At 44.7% G+C, this 20,886-nt stretch overlaps 2 protein-coding genes across 2 annotated transcripts in view; both read left to right on the top strand.

Annotated features, from left to right (window-relative positions):
* The window catches only part of myo15aa (myosin XVAa), a 33,693-nt gene extending 29,330 nt beyond the window's left edge, over nt 1–4,363 (top strand). Inside the window, exons 55-69 of the mRNA XM_070980672.1 lie at nt 28–152; nt 258–321; nt 413–485; nt 635–708; nt 854–936; nt 1,027–1,157; nt 1,262–1,356; nt 1,761–1,838; nt 2,048–2,144; nt 2,232–2,392; nt 2,605–2,738; nt 2,936–3,069; nt 3,380–3,513; nt 3,968–4,108; nt 4,262–4,363. Coding sequence (XP_070836773.1) covers nt 28–152; nt 258–321; nt 413–485; nt 635–708; nt 854–936; nt 1,027–1,157; nt 1,262–1,356; nt 1,761–1,838; nt 2,048–2,144; nt 2,232–2,392; nt 2,605–2,738; nt 2,936–3,069; nt 3,380–3,513; nt 3,968–4,108; nt 4,262–4,363 — 1,626 coding nt within the window. The remainder of the gene's footprint in view (nt 1–27; nt 153–257; nt 322–412; nt 486–634; nt 709–853; nt 937–1,026; nt 1,158–1,261; nt 1,357–1,760; nt 1,839–2,047; nt 2,145–2,231; nt 2,393–2,604; nt 2,739–2,935; nt 3,070–3,379; nt 3,514–3,967; nt 4,109–4,261) is intronic.
* Nucleotides 4,364–6,200: 1,837 nt separating this feature from the next.
* Nucleotides 6,201–20,886, top strand: part of llgl1 (LLGL scribble cell polarity complex component 1) — a 29,557-nt gene continuing 14,871 nt past the window's right edge. Inside the window, exons 1-5 of the mRNA XM_070981244.1 lie at nt 6,201–6,618; nt 9,159–9,256; nt 19,505–19,586; nt 19,679–19,839; nt 19,975–20,121. Coding sequence (XP_070837345.1) covers nt 6,538–6,618; nt 9,159–9,256; nt 19,505–19,586; nt 19,679–19,839; nt 19,975–20,121 — 569 coding nt within the window. The 5' untranslated portion in view covers nt 6,201–6,537. The remainder of the gene's footprint in view (nt 6,619–9,158; nt 9,257–19,504; nt 19,587–19,678; nt 19,840–19,974; nt 20,122–20,886) is intronic.

Here is a 20,886-nt window from a genome sequence, read left to right as displayed (position 1 = left end):
TGCTGTGTGTGTGCGTGTGTGCATCAGGTAGTAAATGAGATGTATGGAGACGGCGTGAGCGTCGACCTGGACGACCTGCCCCTGCACAGCGGCCAGTACCAAATGGCTGAGTTTGCCAAGAAGTACTTCAGAGAGGCACAAAGGAACAAAAGGTCAGACACACAGCATACATGTGCCAAAATAATGCGAACGCATGCAAAAATGTCTTCACTTTCAAAGTGAGCTCAGAGTGTTTGCTGCCTGTATTTTGTCTACAGTGATCAGAAAGCCAAAAAGGGGAAGGAGGGCAGAGACCCTGTTGACATGGTTAAATTCTCTAAGGTAAAAAGTGGGATAAATGTCAAAGATGTTAGCATCTTTTGTATTCTTTTATATGTTATCTTAATTTTTGCACCGATATATTTTCCTCCAGTCTCCGATCCAGGAGTCTCTGATCGACTTCTCTGATAGTGGGATGAACAGAGTTGCTGCTGACATCTTCTTAGGTGAGAGGAGACTGAGGAAAGGAGAGATGATGCAGATAGAAGGTAGAAAAGGAAGGCGGAGGGAGTCGTCAGCGGCTAGAAAGAAATACAGGTCTTCAGATCAGATTTATGAGTTAATTTGCATCCGTGACTGACTGTTTTATGTGCAGCCATAATGAAGTTCATGGGAGACTTCCCACTGAAGGGTCAGACTGAGCAGGACCTGGTCACCGCTATACTGAAGGTACACACGAAAACACACACACATATAATATAAAGATAAAAAGACAGGCTGACTCACACATGTTGTGTTAAAGCTAAGCCTGAAAGAAACTCCAGTATGTGCGTGTGTCGCTATAAGCTTTATTTGAATGTGCTTGTGCATGTAGTTGAGTGGTGACCACGGCCTGATAAAGGATGAAGCCTACTGCCAGGTGATGAAGCAAGTTACTGCCAACACCAGCTCCAAACCGTAAGGCTCCTCTGCATCTTACGCCACACGCTGATAGATGGCTGAATCAGCGCTGGCGTGGCTTTAATCTGTGTGTGTATTTTTGTGTAGGGACAGTTGTCAGAGAGGATGGAGGCTGTTATACATCCTGACGGCTTTCCATCGCTGCTCTGATGTTATGAAGCCATTTCTGTTGAAGTTTCTGCAGGATGCCTGTGCCAGCCCCGGGATGCAGTACCAAGGTACACCATCCATCAGCAACTTAATGCATCACACTCATCCATCCATCACCATTCTTTGTTACCGCTGGTCTGAGCGGTGATTGGTTGCTGCTCTTAATTGGCAGGTATTGCCAAGGCGTGTGAGCAGAATTTAAGGAGGACTTATCAATATGGCGGACGCATACAGTATCCCAACAGCATGGAACTCAAAGCTATGCTGGTTAGTCTCCCATTCAGCCATGCAGTCTTCTTATATATGACTTAAACTTGTTTCTAATGTTAAAATATGCACCAAACCAAGAAAGGAAACCACGTGGGAAATGACTAAGAGAGCTCACCTTTTTGTCTTTAATTGCTCTTGTTTAGTTTGTATTCTTACTTCTATTCTTATTCTAGTTTTATGTACTTCATAATTATTTTTCACTCTCTCTGCTTCTGTACATGTTTCTGTCCTTTTATGTCAAATATGTACAGTGTTAGAATTACTATTTCTAATATTATAGTAGTATTGATACTTTTCTACTTCTGTCATGTTTGAGCATGAGTGTGTTTAACAGCTGCCCTCAGTAACAGCTGTACGCGCCATGCTGGTGTTAACTCCTGTTATTGGTCGATTGTGTGCAGGCTGGGCGGAGCTCCAAGAGACAGCTGTTCCTGCTGCCAGGTGGGATCGAAAGGCACTTGAAAATCAAGACGTGTTCTGTGAGTGGCACACACACACACGCACACACACACGCACACACACGCACACACACACACACACACACACACACACACACACACACACACACACACACACACACACACACACACACACACAAGCTGGAGTGAGGGTGACTGTAGTTTACACATAACCAAAAAGCAGATGCTGCATTCAAGGGTCAACATGATTCGGGATTTCTTTGTTTCAGGTTGCTTTAGATGTTATCGAGGAGCTTTGCTATGAGATGGGGCTGCACAGGGCTGAGGCTTTGGATGAATATGCCATCTTTTTGGTCACACACAGAGGTAACGAGGATCTCACTCATCGTGGTGACGACCTACAATGCGAACACTCTTGACATACAGCAGTAACTGAAGTGTGTGTCCATGTAGGTCAGAATGTGCGGCCCTTGAACAAGCGTGAGTATATCCTGGACATCGCAACAGAGGCAGAGCCAGTGGACGCCAACTACAGCCTGTGGTTCAGGAGGGTCATATGGAGTCTGGCTCTCAAACTTGACAACGAACTGTATGTCACCATGCACTACAATCAGGTAGACATCTGCTGAAAGTGAAAGTTTGGAAAACGCTTTATTTGAACTGTTTTAAGATTAGGAATGTGCCTGAATTTGAACATACTCCTTGAAAAATGTTTAATTTTCAACATGGGAGATGTGGTAAGATTTTAAAATTCCTGCCACAAAGTGAGAAGTGAGTTACAGTAAAATAAACAAACAAAACTTTACTGTCTGTGTCTCTGTTCAAGGTGTTGCCAGACTACCTGAAGGCCTTGCTGAGTGTGGTTCCTCAGGGGAAGGCCAGCGAACAGCATCTGCAGCAGATTGCCAGACTGGCTGCCCTACAGCACCGTGCCAAGGACACCATCTACCTGCCCACCCTGTGAATACACACAGACATGCTGTACACAGATAGCATTTGATTACAACAGGCCATGCGTTGAACACTACCAGTACCACAGATACTTACTTTACGCATGTAGGCTAATGAGACAGCCAACACCAGCGAGCATGCACATGTAATATATAACTGCTACATCTGAGGTATCACCGATTTGCTTTTGTGTGTGTGTGTTTTAGCCGTGAGGTGCAGGAGTGTGTCCCTCCACCGTTCTACAGTAAACAGGGTTCACAGCCGTGGCTGAATATGACAACTCAACACATGCAGCAGGTCCAGCCCTTAAACCCACACCAGGCCCGCGCACAGTTCCTTGGTAAGACTCAGTGTGAGTGTGTGTGTGTCTCCATATGTGTGTGTGTGTGTGTGTGTGTATGTGTGTGTGTGTGTGTGTGTGTGTGTGTGTGTGTATGGGTGTGTGTGTGTGTGTGTGTGTGTGTGTATGGGTGTGTATTTATGCAAAAAGACACAAATTTGAATCCCACATAATTGTTTTCACAGTTGTTAACAATGCAGCAAAGCAGATCTTAAAAAACTCTTCTGGAAAGTAATGACGATAGTAATTGATCCAAGATCCGTTGATTTGTTGTTGCCTTGATTTTTTGTTGTTTTTTTGTTTTGACCAGGTCTCGTCAGTGCCTTCCCCATGTTCGGCTCCTCCTTCTTCTACATCCAGAGCTGTAGCTCAGCCTCCATCCAAGCCCCCTGCATCCTGGCTGTAAATCTGAATGGACTGCACTTTCTGAACAAAGATACTCATGTATGTCACAGACACATCATCACACACACAAGACTTCCTCCACTCAAACACATGCAGCCTGTTTAATGTTGCATGCTTCTCATTCAACATTCATTGAACATTTGCTTGTATCATTTTAAGGTAAAAAAAGAACTACTGCAAAAACGTCACTATTTCAAAACAAAGCATTTGGCTCCCTCTGCTGGTTGTCGTGTCCGCAGTCCTCTTCCATTCATTTTTCCATTTTATTATCTTAAAAAAGAGAAAAAATAAAAAATAAAAACATTTCCAACACAAATCTTGTGTTTTATGCAATTTTACTTTTAATATCTGCACATATGTGTCTGTCAGATTATGTTTGTAAGTGTGGCATTACATAAATCCGTTTACACAGTCACATTGTGTGCTTGTGTGTGTGTGTGTGTGTGTATGTGTGTGTGTGTGTGTGTGTGTGTGTGTGTGTGTGTGTCATTAGGAGGCCATGGTGCGTTTCCCTCTGAAGGAGGTCCAGTCAACTCGCACCCAGAGACCAACATCAGGCTCCAGTTATCCATATGTGGAGATCATGATTGGAGACCTGCTCAACCAGCGCATCACACAGCTACAGCTGGAACAGGTGTGTGTGTGTGTGTGTGTGTGTGTGTGTGTGTGTGGGTGAAAGAGGTTAAAATATGCACACGTCAATTTTCTGTGCTTTTCACTCACTTTACTTGCCATGCTGTTTTTGTGTGTGTGTGTGTGTGTGTGTGTGTGTGTGTGTGTTTGCCAGGGCCTGGAGCTGTGCCGAGTCATTGCCATGCACATGGAGAACATGTTGTCAGTCAGAGAAAAGAGACTCACTTTGCCACCAAGCGAAATCACCCTGCTCTAACACAAACATGCACAAAGAGAAATCACAATCTACACCTCATTACTGTACTGCGTCTACCTCTATTTTAAAAATAGAATATTTTCATATGTAAAGCTAATTTTCTGTCATATGATGAATGTATTATGAAGATATTGATGACAGGTTTATTCAATTGGGGCTGCAGTCGACAATTACCTTCTTGATTAATCATTTAATCTATAAAATATCAGATTGAAGACATTTCCCAAAGTCAGAGATGTCATGTTCAAACAGCTTGTTTTGACCAGCAGTCCAGAACCCAAAATATAATCAGTTTACTGCCATAGAAGAGAATTTTGTGGCATTTTTCTTAAAAAAAAAAAGAAAAAGAAGAAGCGATTTAAATGATTGATCAGGGATTAAGCAGGGACAGGCATATATCGTGGCACATACAATTCAATATGTCTAGACCCCCCCCCCCCCACACACACACACACACACTGATCTCAATGCTTACACGTCTGTGATGCAATGTAAGGAATAGAGATCAGATTTGGATAAATGTCCTTTCAGACCCAACTCATTAATGTTTTCAGTTTGACCTTTTTAGCCAAAACAGTTTGATATCTTGTCTGCCATGGCTGCTTTATAGGGCTTAGCCTATGATGGATAAAGCCTCTTTAACTGCGTTTAACTTCCCCACCTTTGAAGAATTGTGTGTTTGATTTGCCTTGATCCTTCAAATTGAATTAAAAATGTGGTCTTGCACTGAGGGAAAGGACCCTGCTGTGGTTGGCTGTGCACAAAGAAACTGAACATTGAAAGCAAGAGCTCGGAGTCTTAAGCATAACCTTAACTCCCCTATAACACTGACAGATGCTTGTGGTTTGACATGATAAATAATTTTTCATTAGGCTTGGTCCTACATGCAAGAGTAGTCACCATGAATTATTTGTGAAGCCACAAGACTTTTTTCGCATTAGTTTTTAGAACAAAAAGAAGAGAAGGCAGCCACAGAAACAAGCCACAAATTCAATTAATGTTCTTATTTTGATTCCCGTCATGAAATCAAGGGAAATACACAACAGGGAAAACATATTTGGGGAAGCACATTTTGGCACACAGTTACTGGCCACATCACTGAACAGTTTGCACTAATTAAAATGATTATTTCTACAATGGATATATGTTTTGTAAATAACCGCTGTGCAAAATAATGCATGTGAATAATGTTGTACATTAAAGTTTGTAGCATAAGTTATTCTGATGTGTGAATTATTTTTTTTTTAAAGAACTTTACCAACAACATGAACAAAAACGTTTACAAGTCTAATTCAAAAGGTACCAGAGAAAGCAAAAATAAAAACAGCTTGGGAAATAAATAAGAAGACAAAAATAGATAAACAAATACTTACAATAACAGGTGAATGCTTTTTCAACTGTTTTTTGACATTTTATCGTTGTAAATTTCAAGGAAAAATGAAATGAATCTATTTTTGAAATAAACAAAGAATGTCTAGTTTTACAATAATATAATTCTGCCTAAGGCAAAAAGAATTAGTGAACTATAACAGGATCAGTTCGTGTTTTCCTTGGATGAGACCACATTTTCTCCAAGGCACATAGAAAACAACCAGTAATTAACATCATCCCAAAATGTCTTACTATAATTACAGTCATAAAATATTTACGATTTTTCAACAATAGAAGGTGAACAAGTTCACTTGCTTATCCTTTATTAACTCTTACGAGCTATTTACTGTCTTGTAGTTTTATTTTCTGTAACGGACTCGCCGTTTATTAAATCATAGTAGCGGTTTTCGGTGGCACGTCCATTCGGTGCGTCCTGCACTACAAACCGAACATACCCCTCCAGAGCGCTTGGCCGTGTGGGCGTTTCTAAGTAATTGCTCGCAGATTTCTTCTCCCTCATTGGTTAACGACAGCGGGGTCCGTGTGAACCGGGACGAGGAGGGGGGCTGTGGTCAAACCCACCACGACCTAAACAGCACCAGGAGGGAGAGAGGGGAGGAGAGCCGCAGCCCGCAGCAGCAGCGTCGCAGCCCCGCTTTCAGCCTGCATGGGCTAGTCGGTTAGCTAGCTTAGCATCGTCCGACTACGCCGCGCCGCCTCTCCTGCCGCCGAGCACCCCGGCTCGTTCACGCTATCTCCGTGTTTTCCTCTCCGCTCCTGCCGCCCCCCCGCCCGGCTTCAAGATGATGAAGTTTAGGTTTCGTCGGCAGGGCACCGACCCGCAGAGAGAGAAGATAAAACAGGAGCTTTTCGCCTTCAACAAGGTAAAGTAACGGAGCGGAGGAGAGGGAGGGAGAGGGGGTCTCCACCTCTTCTTCTCTCCTCTTCTGGTGCTCCTCAAAACTGTCTATCTCAGGACGGGACCAGGTTTTGTGTCGAGCACTCTGCCGCATTTGTCCCGGCCGCTCCTCTCTGCTGCTGCTTTCTGTGCGTTTCCAGCCAGAAACACAAACGAGATGTAACCCGCTGCTTTGTTGATATGCGTGTGTGTGTGTGTGTGTGTGTGTGTGTGTGTGTGTGTGTGTGTGTGTGTGTGTGTGTGTGTGTGTGTGTTTTCACGTGTTAATTGGCTTTCACCCAGGCGAGGCCCGCGTTCAAAGTGAGCAGCAACAAACTTATCCTTTCAGACGCGACATCGCCGTAATTCGCCGCCAACACCAGATTATGTCAGTGATAGGGATCATCACACAGGCTTCACATGAACAGGATTATTTTGAGTTGTGTTGCAGCACTTTGAGCTTCGTGTGACCCATATTTCATTCAGATATTTGATCAAGATGGCTGTCAGTGGGGTGACAGTTTGAATTATTGGACCCTTTCATAGGCGGTGTCAGGTTTCATGTATCTCATCCTCATGGATTTATAAACCAGTTCATGTTCAGTAAGCCTGGAGAAACATTACCATTCCTCACCGCTTAGCTCTGATCAGCAGATCCTCTTTCATTGAGCTGCATGTTGTCACCTTGACTGGTGAGGGCTGCAGGGGCAGGGTCTACATGCTACACTTACTGGATATAGACTACTGTGCAAAGACGGACCAGCTGGGCACTGCTGTGCTGAGACCTCTGTCTGTCTGCACGCTGTGTCATCGCTCAGAAAGTAGAGCAGAGAGCAGGGCTGTCCAAACTTTTGGATGTTGCAAGGCACAATTGATGGATGACATGACAAAATAAACAGGATTGTTTGGAAGTGCAGTGCAAATAGTGCAGCGTGAATGTGAAGAAATCACAGTGTGAGTCCATGTTCTTGAATCGTTCTGTAACACTGAGCATCAGTGTCTGATCCAGGTAGATCAATAGAGCTGTGGATGAATTGTTCTCTTCATGTTCAGTATTGTAAGAACACACAGGCCGCCATGGTCACTCCGCTCCCGACAGATCAGCTTTCCACGGCTTGTAGGGTCACACCTGTCCTGGTCAGCCTGTCCAGTCAAGTTCATTCAAAGCTTGAGGTCATTCGCGGCGGTTCCCTGAGAGCTCGAGTTAGATCTCTCATTATGGAAATGTGCTTTTGAATGAGTTTTGCGTTGGCTTGTTCGAATGAACTGCAGGCTCTCGGACAACCTGCTCCAAAGTCTTCGCTGCATGATTTCAGGTGTATGTGCCGTTGCGAATGGCAGATTCACTGTGCGGCTTAGATGCATGTTTTTGTTTTGGTTGTGTATTTTTTATGAGAGAGGCGATGAGAGACAGCACCGACAGAAGGGGTCCGTAGGTGGCAACAAAATAAGATCTTTGAATTGGTGTAAATGCAGGTCAGATGTCAAAGAAAAAGTGGAAATTGTCCATTAGAAGTTCCCAGAGCCCAAAGGGACTTATTCACATTGCTTGTTTTGTCCACCCAATAGTCCAAAACCCAAAGACTTTTTAATCGCTGTCATATATGAAAGAGAAAAGTGGCAAATCCTCACATTTCAGAAGCAGGAACAGGCAAATTTGTGCCAAACATCTTCAAATTCATCGATTAGAAATTGATCGACCAATCGCTGCAGCTCTATTAAAGGATATCAGCAGGTGGTGACACTGGTGAGATGCTTATTGAGTACTCAGGTTGGCTGAATGATGCTTCGGGTCCAAAGTCTGTTGAACTGTTTGCTGCACTGTGACAACAGCACACACACTTCTTTAAAGGTTTGGCACCAGCTGCCACAACGATCACAGAGGTGGTCTCTCAACAGGAGTGTTACTTTGATGTGTGTGTGTGTGTGTGTGTGTGTGTGTGTGTGTGTGTGTGTGTGTGTGTGTGTGTGTGTGTGTGTGTGTGTGTGTGTGTGTGTGTGTGTGAGATTGGCATGTTAAAGAAACTAAAAGTTAATGTTTTACCTCAAATCTGAGTTCCAAGCTAAATAACTCATTTCCAAATTTCTCCCTCTCTGAAGCCGGTCACAGTTTTTCAGCCACAGGACTTTAGAGACCCCTTGACCTCTTAAAAGCAGGTTAATGCAGCTGCAGAGTTTCTCTTGTTTTCCTGCTGTACATCTAAGTGCTTTGCCAGCTGTCTCGCCCTCTTCGAACATGAGCCAAAGGAAAAGCTGTGAATTGATGTTAATCCCATTTAACCAAGTCTGCAGAGCATTTTAAAAAGCAATCAGAGCCGTGTAAGAACTTTCCTCAAACTTTATTAAGGGAGTCCTCCCTTTCCGACGCCTCACTGACTGCACAGACAGCCTCACAGACAGACAGCCTCACAGACAGACAGACAGAGCAAACAGAGCGTTTTCATCGTCCCTTTTCTTGTGTCATCTGTTAATTTCTCATCTCTTTGTCTTTCCCTTTCCTCTGCTCTGTCTGTGTTTCTCTCGTAGACTTTGGAGCATGGGTTCCCTCATCAGCCCAGTGCTTTGGCCTTTGACCCCAAGCTGCAACTTATGGCCATTGGGACAAAGTCAGGAGCCATCAAGGTGTATCCTTTACAACTAAGACTACTGTATGTCCAACCAATCAGTCAGCTTTGCAGTCCAGCTTTATCACTGTACATCCTTGAAGTGCTGCTGTGCTCATCTGTGCAGCAGCTCTGCAGTGCAGCCACAGGGCCGTCTTCAGCTGCAGGTGTAATGCTAACGGGATTCATTGTTTCACGCACCCCTCGTGCTCTTCAGCGTAAGATTTTGTTTCTTGTGCAGGTTGTACTGATTCTTTAAACTGCTGTCATTTGAAAAGAATTCATACACAAAGAGTCGACACTGTTCTGTGCTTTGATGGTCTGTGCTGCTATTTCTGCCGGCGCGGCTCTCATGGTGCCTCGCTGTGCTTTACAAATGTCAGGGAAATAGTGATCAGATGTATCTGCAGCAGAGCTGTTTATATAACGTCACCTCAGTGGAGCAGTGCGATGCTGTGTGTGCTGTCTGTCTCTGTGGGAAGTTGCACTGTCTGCACCACTGAAGTGAAGAGGGCTGCTCTGTTATTCCCGTCGAAACATCGGAGGAAACTTAAATCATTTTGTACAATTTGGGTTTTAGTTTCATAGTTGTGGCCAATTATCCTTTTGGGTCATTTCTTGAAAGGAGTCTGGGATGGAAAGCAGCTCGAGTGACTGGGCAGGCGGCAAACGCACCCTCAGTTTCACCGTGCTCATTTAAAACGATCACACATAGCAGTGGAGTTTCTCTGTGCAGCTGGATCTTCAGGTGCACTGACTTCAGTGTGATTTCTGCTTACAGTGGTTTAGATAATCTGATCAAAGTAGGAGTTTGTTTACCACCTGCATGCGTCATCTGACCACTTGTGTTCCTGCACTACTTCACACAGTATTGTAATACTGTCATCACTTCAGATCACTGCAATTAGCTCCGTGAGTAAAACCTTATCGTAGCCGAGAGGACTGTGGGCCAGAGCTATGAAAATGAGACCAAGACCGAAAAACAACAACAACAACATTATTATTACATGCGCGATTGGGCAGATGATTTTATCATTAGACGCGCAGCATACCATGACTGCATTTTTGAGTTTGCGGCCGCAGAGAATCTAACCCCCAACTCCTGGCAGTGGCGAGGCAAGACTGTGTGTGTTTGAGCAACGCAGAGTAAGTTGGGACACTGACTAAAGCTGTACTGGAAATGAGTGTTGGTTTGGCTCGGGAGATGCGTGGCGGCAAAACTATAATTTGGCTAAGAGCGCCAGTTGTGTCAAAAGTTCCAGCAGCTCAGAGGTTCACGCTCCGTCCTCATGATACAACTCTGTGACATGTTATTGATCTGGCTCGTCTCTCTGCGGCTGCCAACTCTGTCATGATTACAATGACGGTTCTGTAGTTTCATAGCAGGCTAGCGTCAGACTGCTGCTTCATCGTCGTCGTTTTCCTGTTGTTTACTGATCGAGCGCCTTAGACAATTATGATCTTGGATGGTTTGAAGCTTATGTTTGCTTCACATGTTTTACATTTGTCTCGCATGTTCAATTTGGGAGCATACGAGCTGCAGCGGAGAGCATGTTAGCAAGATTTATCAACACAAACATGCCAGTGTTTGCCTCTGAGTGCATGATCATCGCCACTGTTTATGGTTATTTAATCAGCATTGCACAGTTATCAGTGTGTGTGAAGGGAGGCTGGCTGTGGTTGTGTGCAGATGCATTAGACTGGAGAATCAACTCTTTGAGATGCAGCTCTCAGAGAGAGGGAGAGTGGTGGTGCCTGGCACTTGCACCCCAGAGGGAGATGGATGGAGGGAGAGATGGAGGAGGGGAGAGATGGAGATAAACAGAGGCAGCGAAGACAAGGGAGTGTGAAGGATGTGATGGAAGAGGGAGACAAAATAACTGCACTGCACAGCTATACCTACTCTAACTAAATGAGTGATACCGCAAAGCTCAGACTAGTGATCCTGACTGTGAGCAAGGTCCCAGCTGCCGGTGGAATTTTATAGGAAGTCAGCATCACCCTCCGAGAATATCTGTGAAGTATAACAAGAGTCAAGAGTTTAACAGAAGTCATGTTTCAGAAGTTAAAAAAATGTTGTGTCTTGTTTCACACATTCATTGGATTAGATCAACCGTTCGGAAACCGTTCAGATGAAACCGTTTTAAGTGGGAAAATCATCTATTTTAATTGTTGCAACCCAGTGAAGCATTGCAAGTCACTTTTTTTATGAGACCAAAAAGGTCAGGAACATCTGCATTCGATCACCTTTTAGCCATCTTTATCACAGCATGGAAACCATCTTTGAAACAACACAAACCAGATCTAATTTTCAACCTCAGTGTTATTCTGAAACTCGCCAGTGTGTGTGTGTGTGTGTGTGTGTGTGTGTGTGTGTGTGTGTGTGTGTGTGTGTGTGTGTGTGTGTGTGTGTGTGTGTGTGTGTGTGTGTGTGTGTGTGTGTGTGTCTCTCTCTCTCTCTCTCTCTCTCTCTCTCTCTCTCTCTCTCTCTCTCTCTCTCCCCACATTCCCTGATAATCTCACAGACTCACTGACTTGGGTTTGACCTGGACATGTTTGCCAGCATACCTGCCTGGTACTGTAGAAAGAACACACACACACACACACACACACACCTCCAGCGTGCAGTGCCAGATGTGTGGTTGGATTCTCACACACACTGACGCCCGAGCAGTTGAAGAGTAAAGAAAAAAAAAACTAAAGAGAAAGTTTGGTCGAGTTTATTGTCTCAGTTAAAAAAGACGGAGTGGAAAACTGTAAAATCTGTTGATTTTTTTCTTAAATTGTTTGCACTTCTGTTCTCCATCCTGGCTCGATCTCTTCACATGTGCCTCTTGCTTGAGTTCCTCGCTCGCTCTTCCCCTCGTCTCCTTCCCTCGCTCTCTGCATGTTTGTGAAGGCATAGTCATATTACGCCCTGAGAGTTTCTGCAATCGACCACAGACTGGGGCTCAGCAGAGGGAAGGGGACAATGTGGTGCGGAGTTTTCCTGTGTGTGTGTGTGTTGAGAGATCAAGTGTGGGGGTGGTGGGCCGATTCTTGGGGAGTCTGTCTCCTGTCGAAGAATGCATGTTGGACTGCCCTGGGTTAACCCTCCCTGCCTATGTGTGTGTGTGCGTGTGTGCGCTCACAGATCGGGTGAGTAAGAGCTTTGTTGCTGAGTCTCGTCTTAATAAAGGAAGCTTTTGAATCGGTTTCCAAGACAACCAGCACAGTTGCCGGGGATGAGAAGTGCTTGCAGACTGGAGGGTATTAAAAGTCTGCAGCTCGGCGCGTCAGACACCACAATTTGTTGGTAGAAATGCTTCAGTTTTGGGTAAAAAAATGTCCGAAAATGCCACATACTGTACTGCAGTCCTGCCAGGATCAGACACACATTATGAAACTGCAGGCCGGGACTTTCTCTGGACTGTCCAGTTCGTGCTGAATCACGCTGAAACTCCATGACCATCAAGCTTCAGTATCGATAATCCAGCAGCGAGAGGACGAGCTAATATTTACACACACACACAGACACACACACGCACACAGCCACGGCGGAGCTTTGATGTTTGTTTTCGTGGGTTTGCTCCAGCTGTCAGATCTCCCTCTGTCTGTCTGACATCCTGTTGGTCACGCACGCCACACGCCGTCATCGGATTTCGCCCCTTTTCACTGCCATTTCTTCGTATTAGAAGTCGACCGGCCCCGTTTGCAGCTTGAGTTTTGTGTTGGGGAAATCTGCGCTGTAACTCTGTGAGTCGTGCTCTTTTTGGACACGTTTCGCATTGAACGGAATTCATCTTTTCATTTCCTCGCTTCCTTCATGTCGTGGCACGAGTAGTGGACTCTGACAGCTGCTTTAGCTTAAAGTCAAGGAATCCTGGATTGTTTATCCGTCCTGCGAGTCAACAAATTTTTTGCAGTTTGCGGTGAAAACAGTAAATTCCCCCTGTGCTTGTTTGTGCCACACAATTTCCTTTTAATTGTCACACAGCTACAGCTTTTCCTTCCCTTTTTATTGCCAGCTTTTTATTTGCTCCAAGTCACATTAATTTGTTTTCATGCTCGGCTGCACAGACTCTGGCTCCTATTGGAGGCTAATTTGTAGAGAAAATACTACATGAGTTTATGTAACCTGCATCCTTTTTTTGTCGTTGGCGGTAAATCGATAAGTCAGGACTCAGTTGTTTGGGAGCTTTCTAATGGAGCTGGAGATGCAGACTCCCTTCAACATTCCTCCCACCCTTCACCTCTTCCTCCCTCTTTCTCTTCTCACCCACAGACTGCCCACTCTCTGCTAACTCTGTCCGAACTTTCTATCTTCTACAGTAAAGCTTTTTCTCTCGCTGCTTACACTCTTTTTCTCATGTCTCTCCTACCTCCATTACTCTGTGTGTTTTTGTCTCCTTTTCTCCCCTGACTATAACTTGTTCCTCATTGATATTCCTGAAGAATGGCAGGACCTTTAAAATCTCCCCCTTCTCTCTATTCTGCTTTCTCTGTCTCATTCAACCTCTCCGCCCTCCTCCTTCCCCGTCTTTGGTCCGTGCCGGTCCTCCTCACCCCCACACCTACACGCTTACAGATGAATGGACACACTCGCTCGTCCATTTGGCACAAAAAAGTTGCAGGGGCCTGTCTGAAGGGATAAAGGGTGTGTGGTCTCACCAAGTTCAGCAGAGTTGAAGGAGGAAAAAGAAAACATTTACCAGAACTGACAATCAAAGTTGTGTAAAAACAATCTGAAGAGCTGAATTTGTGGGTATGGGTGACTGGACTAAAGTGAGTGCAGAGTGACGGTAGTGCTCACTTGCTGTATCTTCAAAAATGTAATGATATTTGCCGAAATTACTTCCCAGCTCCATTGGCAATGGATAATAATAGGCTTGTTAAGCTAATGTTATGACAAAGCTCTGTTTCTGACTTTGATATTGATCATTTTTAAATGGGGATTTTGACTTAGCATGGCTGTAGACTCCCTGCCAAGCTACATCAGCATGCTAACATACTCACAGTGACAGTGCTAACATGCTAATATTTAACAGGCATAATGTTTACCGTGTTCGCCATCGTAGTTTAGCGTGTTAGCATTCGAACTGGTCCCTTGTTCAGTACCAGGTACTGAACAAGGGAAACATGAATGAACCAGCTGTCATGGCTGCCCCTCCAGTAGTTTCACCGTTTCACTGCAAATCCCAAATGTGAACGTCAGGGTGTCGCCTGAAGAAAAATCAGGATTCATCCTCCGGGAACTGTGAATGTTTTTGGCGTTCCAGATTAACTTTGTAGTGTTTTGTTGCCGATTTGACAGTCAAGTACAGTGTATGTTCGAGTCTGACTGCTGCCATGTCAGGGGAGTGTGTGAACCGAGTGGGGGGACAGAGAGGGGAGGTGGGGGAGGCGGAGAGGTACTGGTTGAGGCAGAGGATGCAAATGAGACGGGATTGTTTCTCTAGTGGGTGGGTGGAGTTGTTTGGCTTGTCTTGTTGTAGGCTGCCTTTTGCCAGACGTCTGAGGAGTTTGAGATCGTGTGTGTGTGTGTGTGTGTGTGTGTGTGTGTGTGTGTGTGTGTGTGTGTGTGTGTGTGTGTGTGTGTGTGTGTGTGTGTGTGTGTGTGTGTGTGTGTGTGTGTGTGTGTGTGCGCGCGCGCGCGTGTGTGCGTGCGCGTGTGTGCGTGTGCGCGCGCGCTGCTATGTGTGCAGGGAAGAAAGGCAGTCGGAGAAAATGCTTACAGATGATGAAGTGTGGAACTCAAACCAATTTGTTGTCTGAAGTCTGACTCATAAAGTTTTCTTTTAAAACTTTTCTGACTGTTTCTCTGGTGGAGATGGTCTACTTCTCTTTCTGTGTGTGGTCAACTTGTACGCTCATCCTCGAGTCCAGTGAGCCGTCCTTCCTGTCCACCCCAATCTTCTGTCATGTGTGTGTGTATTTGTGTGTTAGAGGGTGTGTTGTCTGTGTGTCCGCATGGAGAACAATGCCTTCTGTTTGTCTGTATTCAGACCGTGAAATCGCTTTATCCCTGCTAACGCTCTCTCTCTGCATCACCGGGCAATTACACTTGTTAGTGTGTGTGTGTGTGTGCGTGCGTGCGTGTGCTCGTGTGTGAAGAAGAGACAGTGATTCAGTGATTATGAGTTACTGTAGGCCTCCATTGTGTGCATTTCAGGGTTGTCTCTTTGCACGTTCCACTCAGAACACGCAGGTCGATGAATGGCTTCCTCGCACTGATCAGCGCAGTCAAAGCGGCGCGTCATTCAACACGTTGCTTGAAGTTTGAAGTCTGCCATGTTGAATTATTTTTCCTGAGCCTTTTTATGTAACTTTCTGAGGAACGTCCCACTCATTTATTTCAAAACGGCATCATCTGAAACCATTTATATGCAGCGTTGAGTGTCCTTGCGGCTTGTCCTTCTGCTTTTATGAGTTTCTGTGGTTCATTTATTCATGCTTTCGATTTTTATATCCAAATTGGATTGAGGACACCTTTGAATTACTGCTTTGAGTCAGTGTTTCCAGCTCTTTACAGACTATTGACCTGACTTATTTTGTCCTCTGCTGTTACGCCCTTGTGTGTGTGTGTGTGTGTGTGTGTGTTTGAACTGTGGAAGAAGCCTCTGTCGTTCCCGGTCAGGCATCCTGAGAATTTGCATCAACTCCTTTCATCTCTCATATCTGTTTTTTTTTTTTTTTTTTTTTTTTTTTTTTTTAACTGTTGTGTCTTAACTTCAAGCACGTCTTTAAGTGGTGTGTTCTGAAATGGCAGACTCATCAGTCCTTGGTATTTATCAGAGCTGTAATCAGAATGAGAGTTTTCAGTCACGCTAGCGGCTCCAGAGACGATAAGGTTGGTTGGCCCGTCACCTTCATCCAGACTGGAATGCCTCAATGACTAATGGACAGTTTGTGTTCCACCCATTCACCCTCCCCTTATGATGAATTGCAATAACTTTGGATGATAGAGGGAAAAGTCCAGTTTTAATTTTGTCCAACACTTTCGTTTATGACCAAATATCTGTAAACTAATTCCCATCAGCCTCAGCTATGCTCTTAAGTGTTAATTGGCAAATGTTAGCATGCTAACATGTTAATTAAAATGGCAGCAAGATAATATGGCAACAATATACCGACCAATGTACTAACAAGGCTGTGACTGCATGTGTGTATTCATGTGAATTTAACTTATCAATATGTTTAAACACATGTATTCATTTGTATTTATCACCACAGCCGGGCTGTTGCAGCAGGAGGGAGACAGCGTGACACATATTTATTTATTGTTTGCCCACTGCTGCTCAGGGCTTGTGCTAATGGGGGGAGGAAGCTTAATTCAGATGGGAAACACACACACACACACACATTTATAATGAGGTTATAGTAAGAGGGACTCCATCTACAGCTGTCCCTGTTGAGGAAGTGATGACATCATTGCCGGGAATCCCTCCACCAGCTGTACCCTGACATCACCAGCACCAGGAAGTGTGTGTGTGTGATCTTTGAAGCATGTGCCACACTTGATCACACTCACTTAGTCTGTCCCCCCTCTGAACAGCAGTAAGAACCTCTGCCCTCCTTTACGACTGTTTGGCCGCCTGTGTGGAATGACGAGCTTTGAAACCGGAGATGGTCGTGGCCTGGTTCCTGTCAGAGGTGCCTCCAGAGCAGCCAAGTGTCAAGGCTCCGACACAGTCTTAAGTAGTCATTAGTGGTCTTATTTTTTCTCCATGCACTGACAGCTTTCTGTACAGTCTTATTTTGCACAGCCAGCTTAAATTTGTGGGAGACGCTTTATAGATTTGCGATGAATGAGCTGTGGTCACCGTTACATACCTGGGATACACACACACACAAACCACTGCTGTCCATCTGTCTTACGCAGCTGTGGATCTCAGATTTTCTCTGACACTTCTCTCACTTTTAACTTTGGAGCACAGCAGCACAACTATTTTCATTTATCTTTCATCATCTTCCTGCACAGTTATTCCTCCTCAGTCTGTCAGCCGTGCTCTGCACACCCCAGCTCCCTGTAACACAGCACTTTGACACATTTTGCTCGTTCACTCTTACCTCAGCATTCCTCCTTTGGTTACATAAGGCAGTAGTTTTGGGAAATGTGCTTTCTTGCTGAGAGTTAAACAATAAGATGTGTCTGTCCTTTAAATATAAAGCCAGAGGAAAGTTAGCTTAGTTTAGCTTAGCGCAGAGACTTGAAACAGGAAAACAGCTGCCAGCCAGGCTCTGTCTGAAGGTCCAAAAACCGAAGAGCAAGAACAACATGTTGAGGCGTTACAGTGGCTTAAATGACTGTTTCTTGGACAGTAACTTCCTTTCACTGCGCCTGCCAAAGAACGAGTCCATCACATAACCCAATGTAATGCTGCAACATGCAATTTTCACTCTTCAGTTTTTGTAGGAATTAAACCACTGATGTAGAACATGTTCGCTGTTTCTATTTACATTCTTTATGCTAAGCTAAGCTAGCTGGCTGCCGGCTGTAGCTTTTATATTAAGTGTACACATATCAGAATGGTGTCATTATCCTCACCTAACTCTCTGCACGAAAGCAAGAAACTTTATTTCCCAAAATGTCAACTGTTCCTTAAAGGGAGTACAATTCTGTATATCTTTCTCTTATTGTACTTTTCTTGATTTGTCTCTGACTTAAACTCTGTTCTGGTCTCTCTGCCGCTCTTGTTGTCTGTACTTGTGGTTCATGACCAGTGAGTGAATGTTCCCCTCACACCTCCACCTCCAGCTGTCTGAGGCATGTGTTATTGCAGTGAATAAAACCCAGGGACAGGAAGTGACAACACTGAAGGAATGCTAGTATAACACTCAGCTGGGCCTCTGGGGGATTGGGATCGGGAGGGAATGAGAAAGGAGGGATTTAAGTGAGGAGAAGAAAGAGGAGGGCAGGTACGTACGTTTCTCTGAGCCTGAGAATGGAGCAGAGCGGAGAGGAGGCCTACCAAGAGCTGAACTTAAAGCTGAGAAACGAGACAGCTGAGGAATGTTGGTATTAAAAGTCCACTGGACCCCCACGGGGAAAACAAGGGGTTTCAGGCAGAGATGGGAAGGATGCAACGAAACAAACTGTAGTAATCTTTCCTGTAACCACAGCTGCTGCTGTGGCAAGAGAGCGTTTAAGAAAAGTGGGGAATGGTTAACATAGCACTGGTTTCTTGAATATAGTGGGTTGAGAGTGGACGGATAAAGAGAAAGAGAGGAGGAGAATAGAGATGAAGATGAGCGGATTTCTATACAGTACTTCCTGGACCTGCAGGGAGCTGGAAAGAAATGAACAGGAATGAAACAAGGAGGATATTGAATGTATCTAGTTAGAATATTTCTCCTCTCTAGACAAAAAGAGGATAGATCATAATGTAAAGCAAAGGAGAAAGCACACAGGAGAACTCCACACGTTTCCTCTTATTTTTCTGCATTTTTAATCCACATTCCTACAGGCTTATGTAAGCAGTGTAAGTGTGTCGGTATTACTCACAAGAGTGTGTGTGTGTGTGCGTGCTGATTCGCAGTTTAGACCAATTTAGCCTGGTTGTGGCCACGGCGTCACACTTTAGTGTAGCTTTTATTTTATCTGCTCGGCTTCATTTACTGGACTAACAAAGGGAGGACTCTGTGAAGACTGCTTTTGATTACACACAAACACTCAGAGTGGTGGTTTGGGGCATCTGCGTCATCTGCTGTTGGTAATTGCTATGAGTTTTGTTACAGTGTTTAATTTCTCCCCGACTATTACACCTAACCAGTGTGTTTCTTCTGGTTTACAGCTCAGAATTACCCGACTGCTCAGAGTCTTGCATTCTGTCCTCCCATTCACACATTTTCTTCAGACATGAGAGAACAGGCTTTTTTGGTACAGAACCCAGCAAAATTCCCATCATCATCAATTTTAGATTTTCATATTTCCATCTTCTCAGACTCTACCCGACATGACATTATCAGTACTGATGTGCTGAATAATAGATAATATGATAATAGGTTATGCAAATATTGTTGAACTCTAAGTTAACCATCAGTCTCTGACAGTTTCTGCATATCCACAGCCTTTTTTCCCCGCATGCATTGTTATACTGTACTTAAGAAAACACTAAATTATGATCAAAACCCATCACATAGACCAGAATTAAGTCCCTGCTATGGTGTCTCTGCTATGTGGCTCAACCATGGCGCACTTGAAGCTGAACTGGGCATCTGGTGTGTTTGCTTAGTCATTGTACAGTGTAAAAGTTTGCTTTGTGAATTTCCTTAATGAGACACTTGCAGCTACGGGGCCCCTGGTGTGGAGTTCACAGGACTGCACAAAGACACCACTGCTGTCACACAGATCCACTTCCTGCCCGGACAGGTAAGCTCCAGACACCTGATGTCTGAATGTAACGACCCCTCAGAACAGAGGAGATGTAGCTCAGCGCTAATGTTCGCCTTTCACTGTGACAGGGCCGCCTGCTGTCTCTGCTGGATGACAACACAATTCACCTGTGGGAACTGGTGGCGGGTCCCCCGAGAGAGGTGGGTGGGGTGAAGAGAGAGGGCATGGTCTGTCTGCAGGAAGTGAGCAGCTACAGCCTCCCAGGAAGACCTGGCATTGAGAGCTGCAGGTACATATGAACCTGTCGATACTGTTTTAGATATTGAGGGTATAATCCATTTTCATCATATCTTATGTCAATATATCCTGAATGAGAGGTCAGTCCCTCTCCATTTCTCGATCTTACTCCTCCTCTTCTTCTCAGTGCCACTCGGGTGACTGTCCTCCTCTTGCTGAGGTCATGTGACCTGCTCTGCATCGGAACAGAGGGAGGGGGCGTGTACTTCCTGGAGTTGCCCCGCCTCTCACTGAAGGACAGCCAGACGCTGCTCCAGGATCAGGTCACGCAGAGGTGAGACTGTGGCATAAATGACTTCACAGGTAAAAAATGTAAAATGAAATAAAAGCCAAGTAAGGAGTAATCACTTTAAAGTGCGTCCCAGGTCAGTCTTATGTAGTTCCTCCCTTTCTCTGCCCAAGAAGAAGACTTTTCTCTCGCCTCTTGACTCAGTCTTCATTCTCTCCATCTTTGTCACAGCATGTCTTCCTGAAAACACTAAACACTCAGTTTCCTCCACTCACAGCTCCAGCTGAGCAGGTCAGACTCATACATGCGTGCAGAAACAAATATCCCTGTTGACCCCGGCAGCAGCAGCAGGCGGGTCAGGATCGTGCGGTTCAGGGACCATGAGAACGGCCAGATCTCTGTTTGGAGAGTAGAGGAAAGGGAGCAAGAGACATGACAGGCTGTAAAACTGATTTTTTTTTTGGTCAGTTTTGGATGTGGTGTGAGTGAGGAGCTCTGAATCAGATAAAGATAACGGTGTTATTAAATCCAATTTGGCACACAGCTCAGGTGTAGACGCATCTGTGTTGGGACATTGTTGCATTGGATCTGATATGTTTGAACAGATGTACAGTAAAGTAGCCACAGCATGTATATTATAAATGGATTAAGTGAGTTTTTGACCTTTAAACTACTTCATAGTCTACTTGGTTGTCAGCATAATTTGACTCAATTGTAAACTGAGCTTGCTGTAGCAGCTGATGCATCAGTAGTAAACAATTTTACATAATGTGGTAAGGGGGAATTTCTCTTAATTCATAATATGTCAAA

This window comes from Chaetodon trifascialis, chromosome 15 (assembly GCF_039877785.1).
Source record: "Chaetodon trifascialis isolate fChaTrf1 chromosome 15, fChaTrf1.hap1, whole genome shotgun sequence".
Taxonomy (NCBI): Eukaryota; Metazoa; Chordata; class Actinopteri; order Chaetodontiformes; family Chaetodontidae; genus Chaetodon; species Chaetodon trifascialis.
This window is presented reverse-complemented; position numbering and strand designations above follow the sequence as displayed.